We start from the raw sequence: 22,543 nt of genomic DNA, 5'->3' as shown, positions 1-22,543 counted from the left end.
AAGAATCACACTAGTGAAGGACAGCCCAGAGTAAGAATCACACTAGTGAAGGACAGCCCAGAGTAAGAATCACACTAGTGAAGGACAGCCCAGAGATGCTAAGGATCACACTAGTGAAGGACAGCCCAGAGTAAGAATCACACTAGTGAAGGACAGCCCAGAGATGGTAAGGATCACACTAGTGAAGGACAGCACAGAGTAAGAATCACACTAGTGAAAGACAGCCCAGAGATGCTAAGTGCATATATTTTCTACACACTGCCACATTTAGTTATGAGAAATCAGGTTTTTTATGTGCCAAATGTTTGTATAGAGTATATATGAATGTATGATAGTAGTTGAACATACAGTATATATGGTAGTTGAACTTTTACCAGGTTATCTACAGTATATACTGTCATCAAAGGGAGTACTCCCTGACGAAGGCCATGCAGCCGAAACGCATCAGATTTTTAAAACCTTGTTTCTATTGAACATGCCATACAAATGAAGGCATTTTAATTAATTATATGAAGAGTGCCTTGGTCCTCCTTTCTTTTTGATGACTACTTCACCCCTTTTACCAAAGAGCACCTTCTGTCTACCAACATGTACTATTGTGTACCTTAGTAGTGCTTCCCTTCTTCCTCTTTCTAGTAGTACAGTATATACTGTACTGCCAACATGCTGATAGAAATGTCATAGTAAACATGCCAGTAACTATACCATGTGTCTGTCTCACTCCTCTGCCAGGTTATGGATGTCTATGCAGCAGTTGCCTGTGTTGAGCTCCTGGAACCCCCTGCATTGGACTCTGATGCCCAGTGCCAGGACTGGCTGAAGCAGGTGAAAAGACTGAAGGGGTCTATGGAGCTGGTCTGCTCCCAGAGAAGCCTGAAGCAGTATGGAGAGAGGAGCCGGGAACTGTTTGACTACATCTGGTGAGGGAAATGTCTCTTTGAAAGACTACAGAGGGCCATTTGACTTTCTTTGTTCAATTTCTTTTTTAAGAAAGTCAATATGCATTGCGAAAGAGGTGAAAACCTTCACTGTATAAAGTTCTGAATTCAAGGTGCTAGTCCATCCACACATGTTGGAATGAAGTAGTAAAGCAAGCATATCCATGATATTCAAAAAGCAATAACAAAAAATATACAGTATCAGTCAAAAATTTGGACACCTACTCATTGAAGGGTTTTTCTTTTTACTATTTTCTACATTGTAGTATAAAAACTATGAAATAACACATATGAAATCATGTAATAACCAAATGAGTGTTAAACAAATCAAAATATATTTTAGATTCTTCAAAGTAGCCACCCTTTGCCTTGATGACATCTTTGTACACTCTTGGCATTCCCTCAACCAGCTTCACCTGTAATGCTTTTCCAACAGTCTTGAAGGAGTTCCCACATATGCTGAGCACTTGTTGGCTGCTTTTCCTTCACTCTGCGGTCCAACTCATCCCAAACCATCTCAATTGGGTTGAGGTCGGGTGATTGTGGAGGCCAGGTCATTTGATAAAGTACTCCATCACTCTCCTTCTTGGTCAAATAACCCTTACACAGCCTGGAGGTGTGTTGGTTCATTGTCATGTTGAAAAACAAATGATAGTCCCACTAAGCACAAACCAGATGGGATGGCGTATTGCTGCAGAATGCTGCGGTAGCCATGCTGGTTAAGTGTGCCTTGAATTCTAAATAAATCACTGACAGTGTTACCAGCAATGCACCCCCACACCTTCACACCTCCTCCTCCATGCTTCACGGTGGGAACCACACACCCGGAGATCATCTCTTCACCTACTCTGCGTCAAACAAAGACAAGGACAGATTTCCACCGGTCTAATGAACATTGCTCATGTTTCTTGGTCCAAGCAAGTCTCTTCTTCTTGTTGGTCTCCTCTAGTAGTGGTTTCTTTGCAGCAATTCGACCATGAAGGCCTGATTCATGCTGTATCCTCTGAACAGTTGATGTTGAGATGTGTCTCTTGAACTCTGTGAAGCATTTATTTGGGCTGCAATCTGAAGTGCAGTTAACTCTCTAATGAACGTATCCTCTGTAGCGAGGTAACTCTAATTGAAATGCATTCCAAGTGACTACCTCATGAAGCTGGTTGAAAGAATGCCAAGTGTGTGCAAAGCTGTCATGAAGGCAAAGGGTGGCTACTTTGAAGAATCTCAAATATAAAATATATTTTGAATTAACACTTTTTTTGGTTACTACATGATTCCATATGTGTTGTTTCATAGTTTTGATGTCTGTGTTTGTGTTTTGATACAATGTAGAAAATAGTAAAACTAAAGAAAAAACCCTTGAATAAGTCGGTGTGTCTAAACTTTTGACTGGTACTGATATATTTATATAATAATATATATATATATAATATATAAGCTAAGTAATTGTTTGTCTGAATTAACTTTCTCCCAGATATGGCTAATTCCTCCAGAATAAGTAAAGATTTGTCCTTGTTTGTTTTGTGTTTTTAGTAATCATTGGAACCGTATCTGCATCGTCTTTCTGCTTGTGGAACACATGCTGCTGGGCTTTGAGTCTGAGGAGAGGGAGCTCAAGCCTCTGGTCCTTGATCACACTCGTACCTTAGGCAAAGTGAGTTCACATAATATATTTTTGTTATTTAAGTCAACATGCCACCGATTTACATTTTGTGCTTTGTTTATACTTGTATATTTATTTCCATCCCATATTTCAGGTTTAGCACCCGTCAGACTTAAACTATGTATATGTGAACCTGAACTCTTGAACTATGTTAACGTATTGCAATTTTCTCATTACATTGAACTTTTTGCTTAAAGGATAAATTCAGTATTTTACAAGTGAATGTTTAAACTGTTCCTAACCCTGGAACTTCAGCTAACTTTTGACACCACTAGCTGAAAACCAATGGGAGTAATGGGCGACAACTGTGTAATAATTATTATATATTTTTTGGACTGAAATCAACTCAATTGGTTGGATGTCATTTTAACTAATATGTGACTGCTAATTATCTCGTGTGGCAGATTCTGGCAAAAAACTCAGACGTAAAATCGGAGGAACCATTTGCGGCCATCATCACAGTACTGAAGACTTGCAAGCAAAAAGCAAGTGATCTGATTTGCAAGTAAGTCTATTTGATATAATTTATTTAGTGTAAAAAGCTATTCATATTATATGTCTACATTATTCGCTGTGGCTGATAAGCTGTATACAGAATTTGATGTTTAATGACGGCAGCAATTTTTTTTCTTAGGTTTGGTTTCCAGTGCCGTGTGTGCATGGGGGAACCACAAGACCCGGTGGACCTGCCCTGTCACCACATCTTCTGTCTGACCTGTGTCAGAGGATGTCTCAACACAGGCCAAATGTACTGCCCCATGTGCAAACACGAACTCCCAGATGACTTCCAGGTCAAAGTGTCTGAGGACATAAGGTGGGTGTGTTTTACCCTTTAAAAAAAAAAACTGGATAGCCAATGATAAAGGACATGTCTTTCCCTGTAACCGTCTTATCTGTATAAATCTGTCTATTATGGTTTTGCAGAGCTTGCATCACCCTAAACGCCCAGTTCAGGCAGAGTTGCAATGCGTTTTTCATAGACCTGGTCACTACTGTGTGCTTCAAGGACAACATCCCCCCATCAAAAGGTGTCATCCTGCACCTGTTGTCCTTCCTCATGGTCGAGACAGAACCCATCCCACTCATCAGAGGTACCCTCAACACACACATGCAATAACACACACACACACACACACACACACACACACACACAAACACACTAGTCAAAAATATAGAGTTTAGATTCCGTTTGTTCCTGTATTCTTTTTGACATTTTAAGCATTTAAACAGACCGGAGGGAAGATTGTGGCTCAGTAAAATGTTTTTATCTGTGTTCTGATTTGTATTATATTTGTACCAGCACAAAGTCAGATACACACCAAAGATTTCTCACCATTTGATGAGTCTATGGACAAGAATCCTGTGGTGCGATCAGTGATACTCAAGCTTCTGCTCAAGTACACGTGAGTGAACCAGAAAAAAAAGTGTTGTTTATACACTATATATATATACAAAAGTATGTGGACACCCCTTCAAATGAGTGGATTCGGCTATTTCAGCCACACCCGTTGCTGACAGGTGTATAAAATCGAGCACACAGCCATGCGATCTCCATAGACGAACATTGGCAGTAGAATGGCCTCACTAAAGAGCTCAGTGACTTTCAACGCGGCACTGTCATAGGATACCACCTTTCCAACAAGTGAGTTCGTAAAATGTTTGCCTTGTTGGAGCTGCCCCGGTCAACTGTAAGTGCTATCATTGTGTAGTGGAAATGTTTAGGAGCAACAATGGCTCAGCTGCGAAGTGGTAGACCACAAAAGCTCACAGAACTGGACCGTTGAGTGCTGAAGCCCGTACCGCGTAAAAATCGTCTGTCCTTGTTTGCAACACTCCACTACCGAGTTCCAAACTGCCTCTGGAAGCAACGTCGACACAAGGACTGTTTGTCGGGAGCTTCATGAAATGGGTTTCCATGGCCAAGCATTCCGCACACAAGCCTAAGATCACCATGCGCAATGCCAAGCGTCGGCTGGAGTGGTGTAAAGCTTGGACTCTGGAGCAGTGGAAACGTGTTCTCTGGAGTGATGAATCACGCTTCATCATCTGGCAGTCTGACGGACGAATCTGGGTTTGGTGGATGCCAAGAGAATGCTACCTGCCCCAATGTTTAGTGCCAACTGTATAGTGCCAACTGTAAAGTTTGGTGGAAGCGGAATAATGGTCTGGGGCTGTTTTTTATGGTTCGGGCTCGGCACCTTAGTTCCAGTGAAGGGAAATCTTAACACTACAGCATACAATGACATTATAGACGATTCTGTGCTTCCAACTTTGTGGCAACAGTTTGGGGAAGGCCCTTTCCTGTTTCAGCATGACAATGCCCCTGTGCACAAAGCGAGGTCCATACACAAATTGTTTGTCAAGATCGGTGTGGAAGAACTTGATTGGCCTACACAGAGACCTGACCTCAACCCCATCGAACACCTTTGGGATGAATTTGAATGCCGACTGCGAGCCAAGCCTAATTGCCCAACATCAGTACCCAATCTCACTAATGCTCTTGTGGCTGAATGGAAGCAAGTCCCCGCTGCAATGTTCCAACATTTTGTGGAAAGCCTTCCCAAAAGAGTGGAGGCTGTTATAGCAGCAAAGGGGGGACCAACTCCATATTAATGCCCATGATTTTGGAATGAGATGTTTTTGACGAGCAGGTGTCCACATACTTTTCATCATGTAGTGTATCACTGCAATGCTGCTGTAACCAGCAACGCAATTCAGTTTGTTTCAGATGTTATCAAACATTTGGTAAATTAACTATTTTTTTGTTGTTGTGTTTTTAGCTTTGATGAAGTCAAAGAATATCTGCAGCAGTATTTGACATTGATAGAAGAGAGCAACATTCTAGAGGCTGAGGATAAAAATGAACTTTATGCGCTCTACATCAACTGCCTTGAGGTAGGATCTGACAGGATTTCACCCTAAATCAATGGAGTGCTATCACTATTCTATTTGTAAAAGAGGTCTTCTAACCTCAACGGAACTTTCTGGATAAATAAAGGTTAAATAAATAGAAGAGATGTTTATAACTGTTTTTCTGCAGGACTCCATGTTCGACAGAAAGCCACATGAATGCCAGAAGCCTACAGATCAGCAGGCCTACCTGCAGAAAGAGACTGAGTTCTTGAGTCACTTCCTGGACTCTGTCACTGCGTCGGCTGAGACTGTCACAATAGAGTACCTGCAACAGATCGCGAGGGTCCGTCTATGCCTGGACACGGCTGCACACTTGCTCCATAGCACACAGTCTGGTAAAAAACACTCAGTCAATATGGCGTCACGAATTCTGATCCTTGTTGCTTTAAAAATTGTGCTTGTTGGTGTAAATGAATTATATGTTTTTTTTTTATAAGGAATGTTTTATAAGGAACACTTGCAATCTCTTTGACTGACTGATCCAAGATCTGACCTCGATTCCTCACATTGTGTGCAGGGGAATGTGAAAATCCTCAGGATGCGGTCGAGGAGTTCCTGTGTGCTGTTAGGAGCCTGTGTAAGGAGAGTAAGAACGACTGGTACCGGGTTTACCTGATCCGCAACATCAGCAGCCAGCAGGGTGTAGAGTATGTCCAGAGGATGCTGAAGGATACAGAGAAGTACGGGTGGCTTTTTCCTGAAGAGGTGCAGCAACAGGTACATCACAGGGTTTCATGAAACGTTTCATACAACCCCATTTTTTAAAAACTGTTAAATACCCATTGGTTCTGTTTTCTGTCCTCTTAGTGTTTACAAACATGTTTCTAAAGAGGACCTGAGCAGGTTAGATACAACATATGTGTATTTTCCTAGCTAGTACTGTGAAGGACGATGTTATAGATATCAGGGTCTTCCATCGTCTTGTATGCAGAATGAAGATGTTGGCCAGATGGACCAGTATCTCGTCTATGGAGACGATTACCAGGATATCCGCGAGGCTGTTGCCAAAGCAGTACTAGAGGACAGTGTGCAGGAGATTGAGGATACCTGTCAGGTATTACTTTAACTCCACTAAACTCAATACCACTGTATGTAATGTGTGTGTGTGTGTGTGTGTGTATTAGTTTTATTAAAACTATTTCTAACCTAAGAGTTTATGGATGTTTGGTGAATTTGTCCTCAGCTTTGTGTGTTGTTTTGTTGTAGAGATGTACTGCACCTGCAAGGAGGCGGACCTTGTATATCCTGCTGGCTCTTTTCAGAGAAGTAACCAGTCTGTACCGAGCAGCCAACACAGGCCTCCACCCCACCCTTAAGGTAGGAAGACAGGCCTCTACCCCACCCCTAAGGTAGGAACACAGGCCTCTACCCCGCCCCTAAGGTAGGAACACAGGCCTCTACTCCACCCCTAAGGTAGGAACACAGGCCTCTATCCCGCCCCTAAGGTAGGAACACAGGCCTCTACCCCGCCCCTAAGGTAGGAACACAGGCTTCTACCCCGCCCCTTAAGGTAGGAACCAGGCCTCTATCCCGCCCTAAGGTAGGAACACAGGCCTCTACCCCGCCCTTAAGGTAGGAACACAGGCTTCTACACCCGCCCCTAAGTAGGAACACAGGCTCTACCCCGCCCTAAGGTAGGAACACAGGCTTCTACCCCGCCCCTAAGTAGGAACACAGGCCTCTACCCCGCCCCTAAGGTAGGAACACAGCTTCTATCCCGCCCCTAAGTAGGAACACAGCCTCTACCCCGCCCTTAAGGTAGGAACACAGGCTTCTACCCCGCCCCTAAGGTAGGAACACAGGCCTCTATCCGCCCCTAAGGTAGGAACACAGGCTTCTACCCGCCCCTAGGTAGGAACACAGGCTTCTACCCCGCCCCTAAGGTAGAACACAGCCTCTACCCCGCCCTAAGGTAGGAACACAGGCCTCTACCCCACCCCTAAGTAGGAACACAGGCTTCTACCCGCCCCTAAGGTAGGAACACAGGCTTCTACCCCGCCCCTAAGGTAGGAAACACAGGCCTCTACCCCGCCCTTAAGGTAGGAACACAGGCCTCTACCCCGCCCCTAAGGTAGGAACACAGGCCTCTACCCCGCCCCTAAGGTAGGAACACAGGCCTCTACCCTGCCCCTAAGGTAGGAACACAGCCTCTACCCCGCCCCTAAGGTAGGAGCACAGCCTCTACCCCGCCCCTAAGGTAGGAACACAAGCCTCTAGACCATCTCCTTCAACTCCACATCAGAGGGAAAACTGTTAGCCCAAAACTAACAATAGAGTTGGCAAACTATTCCCGATTTTGATGTTATAATAGTTATACTTTGAATTATATTGACTTTTGTAGACTTCAGAAAATCCCAATTACACTTATACAAAAAGACTGACTTTGTTTTACTCCTCCAGCAATGCAAAGCACTTGAGGACTTCATCGAGGGATCAAGGTACCTAAATCGCAGGGAAGTGAGGGACTTTGCCAAAGAATTGGTTCACAACAGGATGGGAGGACTGAGTGTCCTGGCAGACCGGTCCAGTGTGGAGCACACCCTTATAGAGCTGGCTGTCCACATGTCTGCTGTGCTGCTCACTGGGACTGAAGGGCTGCTCACACCACTACAGCAGCTTGGCCTGTCTCCCAACAATATGCTGGTATGATTCTCATCAGCACCTGTCAATATCTTACATTGACTTTCTCCTTGTTATTTCTCCTTACATTGACTTTCTCCTTATCCTTATTGACTGTGAGAGTTGTCTTTATCTGCTTATGTCTACCCCAACAGAGTGCATTTCTACCCACAATGCCTGAGGACATGCTGGCTGTCGCTCAAAGCCTTATAACACAGAATAAAGTGGATTATGGACTCTCCTGGTACTGTAAGTACAGACATGTTGAATCCTAACCTGAGATGCGCTTGTACTATAACTTGAATTATGAGTAAATCATCGGAGGTACACCTCTGTGAAATGTTATTTGTTAACATCGTGCTACCGGAAGCATATAGACAGTAACTGTGTTGTGGATATCTACTGTTGGAAGTGGATTGTTATTTTCAGATTCAGTAAATACAATTTTGGGTAAAAAACAATGACATTTCTATATAAGCTCAGTTTTGACTCAAATCTCAACAGCTTGTCCGAATGGTCACCCCTGTGTTGTGGATAAGGTAAGCAAAGTTCTTCATGTAAAATTGCATTAAAATATTCAACCATGAGGGCCTCCCGAGTGGCGCGGTGGTCTAAGGCATTGCATCGCAGTTGCTAGCTGTGCCACTAGAGATTCTGTGTTCGAGTCCAGGCTCTGTCGCAGCCGGCCGTGACCGGGAGACCCATGAGGCGGCGCACAATTGGCCCAGCATCATCCGGGTTAGGGGAGGGTTTGGCTGACAGGGTTGTCCTTGTCCCATCGTGCTCTAGCGACTCCTGTGGCGTGCCGGGCGCAATGCACGCTGACACCGTCGCCAGGTGTATGGTGTTTCCTCCGACACATTGATGTGGCTGGCTTACGGGTTAAGCGGGCATTGTGTTAAGAAGCAGTGCAGCTTGGTTGGATCGTGTTTCAGAGGACGCATGGCTCTTGACCTACGCCTCTCCCGAGTCCGCACGGGAGTTGCGGCGATGAGACAAGACTAACTACCAATAGGATACAATGAAATTGGGGAGAAAAAGGGGTAAAAGTAAAAAATAAATAAAAATATTCAACCATGTTCATTAGCAAACAACCAACTGATTTACTCACTCTATTGCAGTGTGGTAAACCCACCCATAAGGCAAAATGTCTAGAGTGTGGGGCAGAGATTGGAGGGGAGGGCCATGTTCCCGTGACTGGTTTCCAGAAGATGGAGCTACAGCAGTAAGTCAGCTCTCTAAGGGCCCAACATTGATATTACTGACAAAGCAGGAGTGCTGATCTAAGATCAGTTTGGCCTTTAAAGTTAAACTAAAGTATATGGACAGGAGGGACCTGATCCTAGATCAGCACTCCCACACTCTTAGAAAAAGGGTTCTTCATCTAGCCCCATAGGATAACTCTTTGAAGAACCCTTTATGGTTCCAGGTAGAACCCTTTTTGGTTCCATGTACAACTCTTTCCACAGAGGGTTCTACATGGAACCCCAAAGGGTTCTACCTGGAACCAAAAAGGGTTCTAGCTGGAAGAACAAAAAAAGGTTATTCAAAGGGTTCTCCTATGAAGACAAGAACTTTTGGAACTCTTTTTTTCTAAGAGTGTTTTCTGATACGTTTGATACATGGCTCCAGATCTCATGTCATGACTAATAACTGAACGTGTCCTCTTAGGGGAGATCTCACAAGGACTGGCCACATCCTGGGAGACCCTCAGAGGAGGGACAACCCAGACACCCTGGACACCAAAAACATGTCCCTCACCCCCTTCATCCTGGTCAGACTGCTCACCCATCTGGCCATGCTGAGAGGGGCCTCAGAGCAGCCACAGGTAGGCCATATTGTCTGCCAAAGGCTGCCAACTCTTTCTAGCTTAATGGGTCCAGTGTGTGAAAGAACAGTGCCTTAATTAAGTAGGGAGTCCACCCACGCTGCCCAGAGTGATTGTTTTGGTGATGAAATTCCACTTCCTTATATTATAAAATACATGTTACCAATAGAAATATGATAATTCATGTTATTAATTGTTCAGTGGGTTCTTTCGTGAACTTATCATCAACATTAAAGTCGGATTTCACAACATTATAAATCTGATTTATCGAGCTCTGCAGGTTTCTAGTAACAACTTTTGAGGATTGTATATTTTTGGGGTATTCGCCTTACAAAGTTGTTTCTGCAGGTCGCTAAAAGCAACATTTGCATGACGAGCTGAATTAAATGTAAAAGGCTTTGAAAATAAAAAAGTGCTCAGTTGACATTTCAGAGATACGCTAGTTTTTGTGAGAAATATTTGAAAAAGAACATGAAATAATTTGTCTCAAAATCGATATCTATCTTACCTCTCAATTTTTTTATGTCCTGTGGGTTTGAGAAGAAAGAACGAGTTCAACAGGAAAGTTTGCCTGTCAGCCTTAATTCTTGCACAGAATCCAGCCTAGCTGACACAATACAATGTTCAACATTTCTGACCACTTTTTTTCTCTCTGGACCCATTTGATTTAGTCCCCCTAATTCTGGCCATCCAACGAGGGTAAAAACTCCGTTAACTTCTTAACAGATTGTGATCGAGACATGAGGTTTGGACCACTGGTTTTCTTAGAGGATTATCTATACCAGAGCATGAAAGGGAGGACCATCTTCAGTGAATTCCATAAAAATAGTGAAACAGTAAAAAAGTTATGCTTTAGATAAAACCATACTAATATTTTTACGTCTCCAAATAATTTATTAAAACACACTGTTTTGCAAAGGTCTACAGTAGTCTCAACAGCACTCTGTACGGTTGCACCATGGTGTAGCCAGAGGACAGGTACGGTTCTCACCCCCTTCCATAGATTTACACGGTAATTATGGCAACTTCCGGAGGACATCCTCCAACCTATCAGAGCTCTTGCAGCATGAACTGTCCACCCAATCAAAGGATCAGAAAATGAATCTAGTACTGAAAGCATAAGCTACAGCTAGCTAGCACTGCAGTGCATAACATGTGGTGAGTAGTTGACTCAAAGAGCGATAAAGACAATAGTTGAACAGTTTTGAACAAATTAATTTCTTAAAAAATGAAGGAGAGAGAGAGATTTCGTTGTTTTTTCTTCCAATTACATAGCTAGCTAGTTTAGCCTACTCAAACATCCGGCTCAAACTTTTCCAAGTCAAGGTAAGCTTTTGGTTTTAGATATGTATTGCCACCAGGGCCTGCCGGTGTAACTGCTAAACTGCTTGCTGACTGTACACTGTACAGCAAGATTGTAGAGGGTTTACTAACGCGTTAGTTCTAGTAGCTATGTTGACTATGACGTTAGCTAATATGGTGACAACGATGTAGGCTGTGTTTAGCAGTTAGGATATGAAGGTTTGGCTTGTAAATGTCCCAGACAGCTGATATGTTGTGCACTGAAGTCCACAAGCGAAGGGAAAAGGTGAGGGGAGGAGAGTGCGTCGATGCGAGAAGGAATTATGCTGTTTGTATGTGGCTGCTATGAAAGTGAACTGTGTTTGCGTGTGATCAGGGGTGTATTCATTCAACCGATTCTGTTGAAAAACATTTCTTAAACGGAAGCATAAGGAACGAAATGGGGATAAACATACCTAAATTTGTCCAATAGAAACTCTTGTTTGCAAATGTTGGACTAATGATTACACTCTAGATTAGCTAGATGCAGGCAAGAGTGCAAGGTGGTATTGAATGTGTCACTGACTGTCACCTTCATTACTCAAATTGTTTCTCTCGACCTGTGCACCTACGCTGTAAAATTTCATTCATAGGCTAGGTTGTAGCAACCTCATGATGGGTAGAGGGAAAATCGAGTATCATGTAGCAGCCTAAACCAATCGATGTTACATTGAACTGGGTGAATGGAAAACGAATGACATTCATCCAATACGCTGTAATAGAAATAAGGCCATGGTCATAAAAAAAAAATATCGTCCTCCTCATCTTGAACAGCACCGATCCTCACAATTAACATATTATTTTACCCGTTGGTCAAAATATGCGTTTTTGATTGGACAACCTACCTTAAGTAAATTGAAATTGTGTACCATTGTTTACTCAGTTATATAGCTCACAATAAGACCTGTGTAGATGTAGCATCAGTCAGCTTGTTAGTTTTATTTGACTAATTTCAAATGTTCTATTGTAATGAAATCCAAAGAAGTTTATAGAAGGCAGTATTTCACAATAATATTCTCCACGAAAGTCAGTATGAAGGTTTGCGCTCAGGCTAGAATGAAAGGTGGCTGGTACGTAGGAGAAAAAATATCTAGAGAGTTCAAAAGGTAGTCGCACTTTAAAACCACGAAAAGGAAAGACCCAACGTGGCCGAGATGTAAGATCATATACTTAATTAGTATTAAAGGACATTTATGGCACTTTTCAACCTCATTCATTATCTCCAGCACCTAATCAATGTAAGATAATATACTTAATTAGTATTAAAGGACATTTATGACACTTTTCAACCTCATTCATTATCTCCAGCACCTAATCAATGTAAGATAATATACTTAATTAGTATTAAAGGACATTTATGCAACTTTTCAACCTCATTCATTATCTCCAGCACCTAACCAATGTAAGATAATATACTTAATTACTATTAAAGGACATTTATGCCACTTTTCAACCTCATTCATTATCTCCAGCACCTAACCAATGTAAGATAATATACTTAATTACTATTAAAGGACATTTATGTCACGTTTCAACCTCATTCATTATCTCCAGCACCTAACCAATGTAAGATAATATACTTAATTACTATTAAAGGACAATTATGCCACGTTTAAACCTCATTCGTTATCTCCAGCACCTAACCAACATCTACAATATGTGAAAATAGCACAATTTCTATGATCTGTGGTTCAAAAGATAAGGAGGTCCTAAAATAATACTTCTCTGTGACATCACAGGGTAGGATTAAAAGTTTTTTTTAAAACAGTGATTTTCAAAACCTGCAACAAGTTTCTATCCAGAGCCGGTGTGTTTTCATGCTCTCCACGTCACCGCGAATCTCATAGTGTTTGAAAAAAAAAAAACATTTTCTAAAACAGTGATTAACTTTTGATGATGTCATCGGGTAGAACTTTTTAACTAAAGGCTGAAGCGTATTCTCCTTTTTTTGGGGGTTTGTTTTTACAGCACCTTGCACTTTCACCCTCTTGTATTCTTTCCTGCAATAATCTCCCCGTTTTCTTTCTAGTTCATCCAGCAGATCATACAGCCTCCAGTCCAGGACGCCTGCGAATTTCTGATTTGTCACCTGCTGAAAGACATGGATCAGCTGACCAAAGCCCTGGGGAAGGGAACTGATGACACGGTCACCACCGTCCACCTGATAGTCAGATCCATTCTGGAACCACCACCGACCAATCACTGTAAGGACGTTCATTTCAAAGGGAATTGTTTGAGTTTGGCAGGTACTCACACTCAAGCCATAAAAAGGAGAAAAAAAACAAGACGGCCGGGATGTAAAATATACTTAATTTAAACCCATGCTGGAAAGAAAACACAAAGTGCCGTTGTAAAGTAACAAAATAGCTTTATTTTTTATATTTTAGTGTATATTTTGTTCCCTTTTATGGCTTAAGTGCGAGTACCTGCTGAACTCTGCTGTTTACAATTATGAAAGCTATAAAAAAAAGACTATATAGCACACTAGTAGCCCCATCATTGACTCGTCGTGTCTTTGTTTCTAGTGCCGGCTGGCAATGATCCCCAACTCTCAACTAAAGAGGCCAGAAATACCTGGGAGACAACTGTTGCTACTGACATCATCACTCCTCAGTTGAAGGTGAATCTTTTTGGATAATATTTTCAGTTGGCTAGTACTGTACAGCGTGATTTAAAGATATTCTATTCCAGCTTTGACAAGGACAATGACAACCATTTGTGTGTGTCATCACAGAACCTTGACCAGCAGCTGAGGGAGGTGAACGCCACCATCAGAGACGACTCCCGTGTCTCCTCTAACTTCGTCATGAGGGTGACATTTGGGGACGAGTGTCCGTTGTCCTCCCTGCCTCAGGGCTCCCAGGTCCACTGTTCAGGGGTTTGGAGCTGCAGAGAGAGGGTGTCCCTACTCAGCCTCACCCACATCGTAGAGCAGAATGACGGAAAGGACAAGCTGCCATTACTCTGGAGGTTCCTACAGAAGGTAAACAGTCATGAAGTGTCTTTGGGTTTTTCGTAAACGCTCTGTAAGTATGTATTATTATTATTATGAAATATGTGCTCTTTCTTGCTATTGTATGTGGTAAAATGTCAACAGCATATTTTAATGGTTTCTTTGTGATTCTGGGACATTTTTAAATCACATGATCGGCTGCTTTATTCATTTGGTGATTTAACAGGAGGCGGAGTTTCGGCTGGTCAAGTTCCTTCCTGATATCCTGGCCCTACAGAAGAGTCTGGTGAACAAGTTCCAGAACTCATCAGACCTGATGGATGTCTCCATCAGAGAGTTCATCCAAAGACAGTCAGGTAACTGCATCGTAACAATCCATCCTTGGTACTATGCAACACAGTTACCAGCCGAGTTATTGACGATTTGCCCAATTTCATATAGATTTCCTTAAAAACTGTTCTCAATAAATGTTTATCTTCTAACAGGACCAATGAGAGTGTGGTACGAGAAGCGAGTCCAGATATTTCTGAACACATGGAACCTGCTCAGAGTATCTGTAGCCACCAGTGAGTTACCCTGTCCTCTATAAAACATGGCAGGTTGCCCTTATGACCAGAAGGAATAGTCAAAAACAAGAATACACTGTTTAGTGTGTGTTTTTAACAGCTCCTGTCTGTGAACTAATTGAACGTTGTCTATGTGTGTGTGTTGTGTGTGTGTGTGTGTGTGTGTGTGTTGTGTGTGTGTGTGTTGTGTGTGTGTGTGTGTTTGTGGTGTGTGTGTTGGTGTGTGTGGTGTGTTGTGTGTGTGTGTGTGTGTGTGTGCAGATGAGAAAAAGATTCCCAGAGGACTTCTGGAAGGAGGATTTGGACCTGGACAGTGACCTCCAGTACCTCCTGCCGCGGCGCCAGGGTCCAGGCTTGTGTTCCACGGCTCTGCTAAGCCACCTGGTGGCCCTTCACAATGAGCTTGTGCACTCTGTGGACCGCCACACTGGGGAAGACACCAGGTACACTAATGAAGAATGAGAGATAGTTCCACCGAACGCTTACTTAAAGAGACATTTTTAAATGGCCATCTACTGTTATAATCTCCACCGGGCACAGCCAGAAGAGGACTGGCTACCCCTGAGAGCCTGGTTCCTCTCTAGGTTTCTTCCTAGGTTCCCGCATTTCTAGGGAGTTTTCCCCTAGCCAAYGTGCTTCTACATCTGCATTGCTTGATGTTTTGGGTTTTAGGCTAGGTTTCTGTATAAGTACTACATCTGCTGATGTAAAAAGGGCTTTATAAATACATTTGATTTCAATTAGATTGTTTACTCAAAACGATATGTTAGGATTTTGTTCATTTGTTCAAATGACCATTTGTATCATCACCACAGTTTTYGCTCTGCACTGAAAAGTGCTTAATATTGAAAAATTGGGGATTGTATTAACAGTGGACTAATGATCAAAATATGGGAAGCAATTAATAAAGCAATGAACAGTATAAATGAAATAGGTTAAAGCCCATTGACTGAATAGGTGGTTACTTTCTGCATCGACAGCTACAAGGTGAGCCTGTCAGAGCTGACAGAGCTGCATGTGATCCGCTATGAGCTGGAGAAGGACCTGCTGCCCCTGGTGCTGTCTAACTGTCAGTACAGCCTGGAGCGTGGCAAGGAGACCCTGTCTGAGTACGACCTGCCCAAGATCCAGCAGCAGGTTCTTACCCGCTTCCTGCAGGGCAAGCCTCTCATCACACTGACTGTAAGTCCAGGGCTTGGTTCCATTTCAGTCCCTAGTCACTTTCTATAGTTTCCTACCCTTTCAGTGTTCACAGATCTGAGTGGAATATTGGACTATTAGTGGAAGGTAACATGGCACTCACTGACTGAACCAATGTGTTGACTTTCAGGGAATCCCCACTCTGGTCACCAGACACGAGAGAGATTATGACATCATTTTCAAAATGGTGAAAGGAAATGTGTCTCAGGCAAGTCGTTCTTCATCATCAAACTTGTTTCTGTTTATACTCTTAATATGGCATGTAATTATTCACTTCACTTTACAAAAAATATTAAAATATTAAAATGTTGTTTCTTCTAGGAGCATCTGCCAWCCCTGACCCTCACAGCCCTGTCCAGGGATCTGCAGTCGTACAGTGAGGTGTGTGAAGCCCTGAAGGCTGTGGAGCTGGCTCTGGGCTTCCTGTCCATGACTGGGGGAGATTCCCAGATGCCCCTGGTCTGCTACCTGGAGAACATGCTGAAGATGGGCGAGCAGACTGACCCTCACATCTTAAAGGTGACACAGCCCCGCCACACCATTTATGATTTTACATGAAAACACATGACTTGGTTTGGTCAATATCAACTTAAACTGAGACTCGGCAACAGGATGATGTCACAAACAGCACTGCAGACATTGAGATGAACGTGATGCGATACTTCTCTCTCTCACAGTAACACAGAGAGTATCTGTGCATGTGCACGGCTGTGCGATTCACTCTGCTACAACGTGAACCAAAACAGCAGAGAGGTTTAGCCCTCGCACTTCAACGCTCTTAGTTGTTTAGAAATCAACCAGATATTGCTGTTTTTTATTTTATTTTCTGCATCGCTAATTCTACCTTAAATGCAAGTGGTGAATTGTTTTCAATGTTCGTAACGTGTGTTCTATGCGGTCCCGTTTCTGTAGGCTCTGGGCAGGTGCAGTCTGAAGCACTGTGTGGCTCTGTGGCAGCTCCTCTCTTCCCTCAAATCAGAGAACATGCTGAAGAGTCTGAAGAGGGTAAGACACGTTCAGACCAACCAACGAGATACAGAACATRACACAATCATCCACAAAACATTACACAATCATCCACAAAACATGACACAATCATTCACAAAACATGACACAATCATCCACAAAACATGACACAATCATCCACAAAACAACGTGACTGTGTCAATTGTGTGAGCTCTTTCTGAGAGAGGGTTCAATGTTTTAAATTCAAACGTATTACATTGTAAAATGTTAAGTTAGTATTTGTACAGCTGAGAGAGTTTCCTCCCTCTCTCCTCTTCAAGGACCCTTTCTCTGGGGTGTCTGCAGAGTACCAGCAGCCTCTGGAGGAGGAACAGAAGAGACTGCTCCAAGGATTCATCTCCAAGGGTCACGTTGACACCTGGCTGCTGGAGATGCACGAGTTCCTCCTGCTGAATCTGGGGAAACCACATGTCTCAGACACCTACAAACCAAACTGGAGGTGAGGTCAAATGGCAACCATGGAGGAACTCTGGGTCAAATCATAGGTTCCAAACCATGCAACGATATTCACTCATTCTAACTTTTTTAAGGGATAGTTCACTTATCTAGTTTGGCTTGTTTTGTGGCTAACATTTTTTCGAGTATGTAGCAATCATAGAAATAAGAATGAACAGAACGGACTTGGAAGCTTTAACCCTGGCAATTGATTGGTAAACTCATGGGTACACTTGCAATGGCTGCCTGGTATTGTGATGCAATAATTTGTGTATTTTGGAATGTTCTATCAAATGATGCTAACTGATGTGGCTCATGCAATGGAATGTATTTTTTGTAATTTAAGCAATAAGGCACAAGTGGCCGTGCTGTATCATGAATACAGTCACGGGTAAATGGCGGCGTTCGACCCGGCGCGATAAATCAAATCAAATGTATTTATAAAGCCCTTCTTACATTAGCTGATATCTCAAAGTGCTGTACAGAAACCCAGCCTAAAACCCCAAACAGCAAGCAATGCAGGTGTAGAAGCACGGTGGCTAGGAAAAACTCCCTAGAAAGGCAAGAACCTAGGAAGAAACCTAGAGAGGAACCAGGCAATGAGGGGTGGCCAGTCCTCTTCTGGCTGTGCCGGGTGGAGATTATAACAGAACATGGCCAAGATGTTCAAATGTTCATAGATGACCAGCTGGGTCAAATAATAATAATCATAGTGGTTGTAGAGGGTGCAACAGGTCAGCACCTCAGGAGTAAATGTCAGTTGACTTTTCATAGCCGATCATTCAGAGTATCTCTACCGCTCCTGCTGTCTCTAGAGAGTTGAAAACAGCAGGTCTGGGACAGGTAACCAGGATAACCAGGTGGTGAATCGCATCTCTGCATGTCTGGCAGACATATCAGTGTGGATGACGGATCACCACCTCAAGCTGAACCTCGGCAAGACGGAGCTGCTCTTCCTCCCGGGGAAGGACTGCCCGTTCCATGATCTCGCCATCACGGTTGACAACTCCATTGTGTCCTCCTCCCAGAGTGCTAAGAACCTTGGCGTGATCCTGGACAACACCCTGTCGTTCTCAACTAACATCAAGGCGGTGACCCGTTCCTGTAGGTTCATGCTCTACAACATTCGCAGAGTACGACCCTGCCTCACGCAGGAAGCGGCGCAGGTCCTAATCCAGGCACTTGTCATCTCCCGTCTGGATTACTGCAACTCGCTGTTGGCTGGGCTCCCTGCCTGTGCCATTAAACCCCTACAACTCATCCAGAACGCCGCAGCCCGTCTGGTGTTCAACTTTCCCAAGTTCTCTCACGTCACCCCGCTCCTCCGCTCTCTCCACTGGCTTCCAGTTGAAGCTCGCATCCGTTACAAGACCATGGTGCTTGCCTACGGAGCTGTGAGGGGAACGGCACCTCCGTACCTTCAGGCTCTGATCAGGCCCTACACCCAAACAAGGGCACTGCGTTCATCCACCTCTGGCCTGCTCGCCTCCCTACCTCTGAGGAAGTACAGTTCCCGCTCAGCCCAGTCAAAACTGTTCGCTGCTCTGGCACCCCAATGGTGGAACAAACTCCCTCACGACGCCAGGTCAGCGGAGTCAATCACCACCTTCCGGAGACACCTGAAACCCCACCTCTTTAAGGAATACCTAGGATAGGATAAAGTAATCCTTCTAACCCCCCCCCCCTTAAAAGAGTTAGATGCACTATTGTAAAGTGGTTGTTCCACTGGATATCATAAGGTGAATGCACCAATTTGTAAGTCGCTCTGGATAAGAGCGTCTGCTAAATGACTTAAATGTAAATGTAAATGTAGGTAGCATGTCCGGTGAACAGGTCAGGGTTCCATAGCCGCAGGCAGAACAGTTGAAACTGGAGCAGCAGCACGGCCAGGTGGACTGGGGACAGCAAGGAGTCATCAGGCCAGGTAGTCCTGAGGCATGGTCCTAGGGCTCAGGTCCTCCGAGAGAGAGAAAGAAGGAAAGAAAGAGAGAATCAGAGCGAGTATACTTAATTCACACAGGACACCGGATAAGACAGGAAAAATACTCCAGATATAACAGACTGACCCTAGCCCCCGACACATAAACTACTGCAGCATAAATACTGAAGGCTGAGACAGGAGGGATTGGGAGACACTGTAGCCCCATCCGACGATACCCCTGGACAGGGCCAAACAGGCAGGATATAACCCCACCCACTTTGACAAAGCACAGCCCCCACACMACTAGAGAGATATTTTCAACCACCAACTTACCATCCTGAGATAAGACCGAGTATAGCCCGCAAATATCTCAGCCACGGCACGATAGCTCTTATAAAACTGTGACCATCATATTCAAATAACAATGAATTACATATTTTCATACATTTTATTTTGAAAGGTCAAGTCATACAATTTCATTCTTTCACCAGAAGATAAAGTCCGGACAAAAATCTGGTTGTTAGTTATTTTAGCCATGTTGCTACAGACTCGCGTCTGTAGCAACATGGCTAAAATCACTAACAACCAGTCGTTAATTGGTGGCAACATGGCTAAAATAACTAACAACCAGTCGTTAATTATTTTTGCGTAGTTGCTATACAAAAGGACTGGTCGTCCGTTCTAAACAAAATGGTTGCTATGCAGGCTGGACAACGTTCTTGTCGCTAGCTAGCTATGTATGGTACTACAGAGATCAAAACATTGTTTCCGAGGTTGGACAGGCAGACAGTGAGGCTTATATTAATCCCTAAGGGAGTCTATTGACGCACCGGTGCATCAATCTAAGTAACATAATAAAAAATATCCCCATCAAAATTCCTCAGTTTAAGCTTGAGATACCTGATTTGCATGGGCTGTGTCTCAATCCACTGTATCCACCTATGTCGGCCTTCCGCTTCTGTAGTGGAAGGTGATCGAGATACAGCTGTGTTTGTCAGACCATGAGACATCCCGAAAATCGGTTTTCTCACGAAAACGTCTGTACGCTCTGAATGGTTATGACCACTCATTGAAAAGGGGAGATTCTCAYGAACACGATGTTGTTCTCYGTTTAGCTCTACGACCCCCATAAGTGTYACAGGACTCGTCTCAAGGTAACCCATACAAACAAATGGAAGTAGTTTTGTGACAAAAATGTCCAATTTTTTTTCAGAATTCCTGAGCTTTCTTATATATCCTATATATCTTAGACACTTCAAAATCTTATTCCTTTTTGGACTGTATTTTTTTAACATTTATGAATGTGTTATTCAATGCATTTCTATGGACTATAGTAGTAAAGGCCAATATTTGATTTTTAAAAATGTATTTCGATTTTCTTTTATACCTAAATGGGTCCTAAAACTAAAAATCAAACTGCTAAATAATCCATGGTATGACCGCCCCAACTGACTTCTAGACTTCTAGAGGTTAACTCCCGTTGTACCAAGCTAAATGCTAGGCAGGAAGTTGATAAATACAGGAGATGATTGGGACAGCAACATGAACAAGATATTTTTAAGGAGGCGCAGTGATCATTTTCAGATGGAACTGTTAGCAGGCATAGGTGTGTCTGTGACGGCCAATACAGCACGGCTTGAAGCTGCTCGTCCACTCAGCATCCAGGATCCAAACGACCAGTTATTGTCAGTTGAGTTGACTCAATAAATCACAGAACAGATTGAAGGGCACACTTACTGCTTTTACTTCCTGTCATGGGTACACTCAAAATGGCTGCCAGTCCACCCATTATGGCATCATTGACTTAAAAAGGAGACACCCTTTCTGTTMRTTCTTATTTCAAATGTCTATGGTAGCAATGCTAGTAGAAACGGCTTGCGTCTGTTAGCACAAAGACACCAGCTAAATAACTTTTTTTTATTTTGAAGGAAGCTACAGCACCCTGGGAAAGTTGAAAATAAGTTAAAACTTCCAAAAATKAACTTTCACTCATTTTCTAAAAAAGGGGAAAAGTATAATTATTTTGTGCATGTATGCATTAGTCTAATTAATGGGCCTAAGCCCTAAACAATATAGTGCTTTTCMACCGTTCGCTGCCCGCACCCGCCCGCCCCCGACTAGCATCACTACTCTGGACGGTTCTGATAGAATATGTGGACAACTACAAATACCTAGGTGTCTGGCTAGACGGTAAACTCTCCTTCCAGACTCATATCAAACATCTCCAATCCAAAATCAAATCTAAAATCGGCTTTCGATTTTGCAACAAAGCCTCCTTCACTCTGCCGTCAAACTTACCCTMGTAAAACTGACTATCCTACCGATCCTCGACTTCGGCGATGTCATCTACAAAATAGCTTCCAATCAAATCAAAGTTTATTTGTCACGTGCGCCGAATACAACAGGTGTAGACCTTACAGTGAAATACTTAATACAACAGGTGTAGACCTTACAGTGAAATGCTTACTTACAGGCTCTAACCAATGGTATGAAGAAAAAAAGGTTTGTGTGTGTGTAGGTAAGTAAAGAAATAAAACAAAAGTAAAAAGACATCTGAAAATAAGAGTAGCAAGGCTATRTACAGACACCGGTTAGTCAGGCTTATTGAGGTAGTATGTACATATGGGTATGGTTAAAGTGACTATGCATATATGATGAACAGAGAGTAGCAGTAGCGTAAAAAGAGGGGTTGGCGGGTGGCGGGACACAATGCAGATAGCCCGGTTAGCCAATGAGCGGGAGCACAGGTTGGTCGGGCCAATTGAGGTAGTATGTACATGAATGTATAGTTAAAGTGACTATGCATATATGATAAACAGAGAGTAGCAGCAGCGTAAAAAAAGGGGTTGGGGGGCACACAATGCAAATAGTTCGGGTAACCATTTGGTTACCTGTTCAGGGGTCTTATGGCTTGGGGGTAAAAACTGTTCCAATACTCTACTTAGCAAATTGGATGTAGTCTCTCACAGTGCCATCCGTTTTGTTATCAAAGCCCCTTATACCACCCACCACTGCGACCTGTATGCTCTAGTCGGCTGGCCCTCGCTACATATTCGTCGCCAGACCCACTGGCTCCAGGTCATCTATAAGTCTTTGCTAGGTAAAGCTCCGCCTTATCTCAGCTCACTGGTCACGATAACAAC

The 22,543-nt window shown here is 43.3% G+C and overlaps 1 protein-coding gene across 1 annotated transcript in view; it reads left to right on the top strand.

The window, feature by feature from the left end:
- The window catches only part of LOC111979105 (E3 ubiquitin-protein ligase rnf213-alpha), a 58,652-nt gene that overhangs the window by 34,578 nt on the left and 1,531 nt on the right, over positions 1-22,543 (top strand). The window contains 27 exon segments of the mRNA XM_070449058.1: positions 733-920; positions 2,469-2,589; positions 3,003-3,103; positions 3,233-3,412; positions 3,523-3,689; positions 3,899-4,001; positions 5,379-5,493; positions 5,639-5,846; positions 6,029-6,228; positions 6,443-6,565; positions 6,718-6,828; positions 7,912-8,154; positions 8,286-8,379; positions 8,635-8,669; positions 9,252-9,355; positions 9,802-9,958; positions 13,329-13,503; positions 13,825-13,919; positions 14,034-14,282; positions 14,479-14,608; positions 14,738-14,822; positions 15,085-15,261; positions 15,799-16,000; positions 16,149-16,226; positions 16,340-16,537; positions 16,931-17,023; positions 17,305-17,483. Coding sequence (XP_070305159.1) covers positions 733-920; positions 2,469-2,589; positions 3,003-3,103; positions 3,233-3,412; positions 3,523-3,689; positions 3,899-4,001; positions 5,379-5,493; positions 5,639-5,846; positions 6,029-6,228; positions 6,443-6,565; positions 6,718-6,828; positions 7,912-8,154; positions 8,286-8,379; positions 8,635-8,669; positions 9,252-9,355; positions 9,802-9,958; positions 13,329-13,503; positions 13,825-13,919; positions 14,034-14,282; positions 14,479-14,608; positions 14,738-14,822; positions 15,085-15,261; positions 15,799-16,000; positions 16,149-16,226; positions 16,340-16,537; positions 16,931-17,023; positions 17,305-17,483 — 3,911 coding nt within the window.

Source organism: Salvelinus sp. IW2-2015, linkage group LG19 (genome assembly GCF_002910315.2).
Source record: "Salvelinus sp. IW2-2015 linkage group LG19, ASM291031v2, whole genome shotgun sequence".
NCBI classification, from domain to species: Eukaryota; Metazoa; Chordata; class Actinopteri; order Salmoniformes; family Salmonidae; genus Salvelinus; species Salvelinus sp. IW2-2015.
Note: the sequence above shows the minus strand (reverse complement) of the source record. Positions and strands in the feature narration are given on the sequence as shown.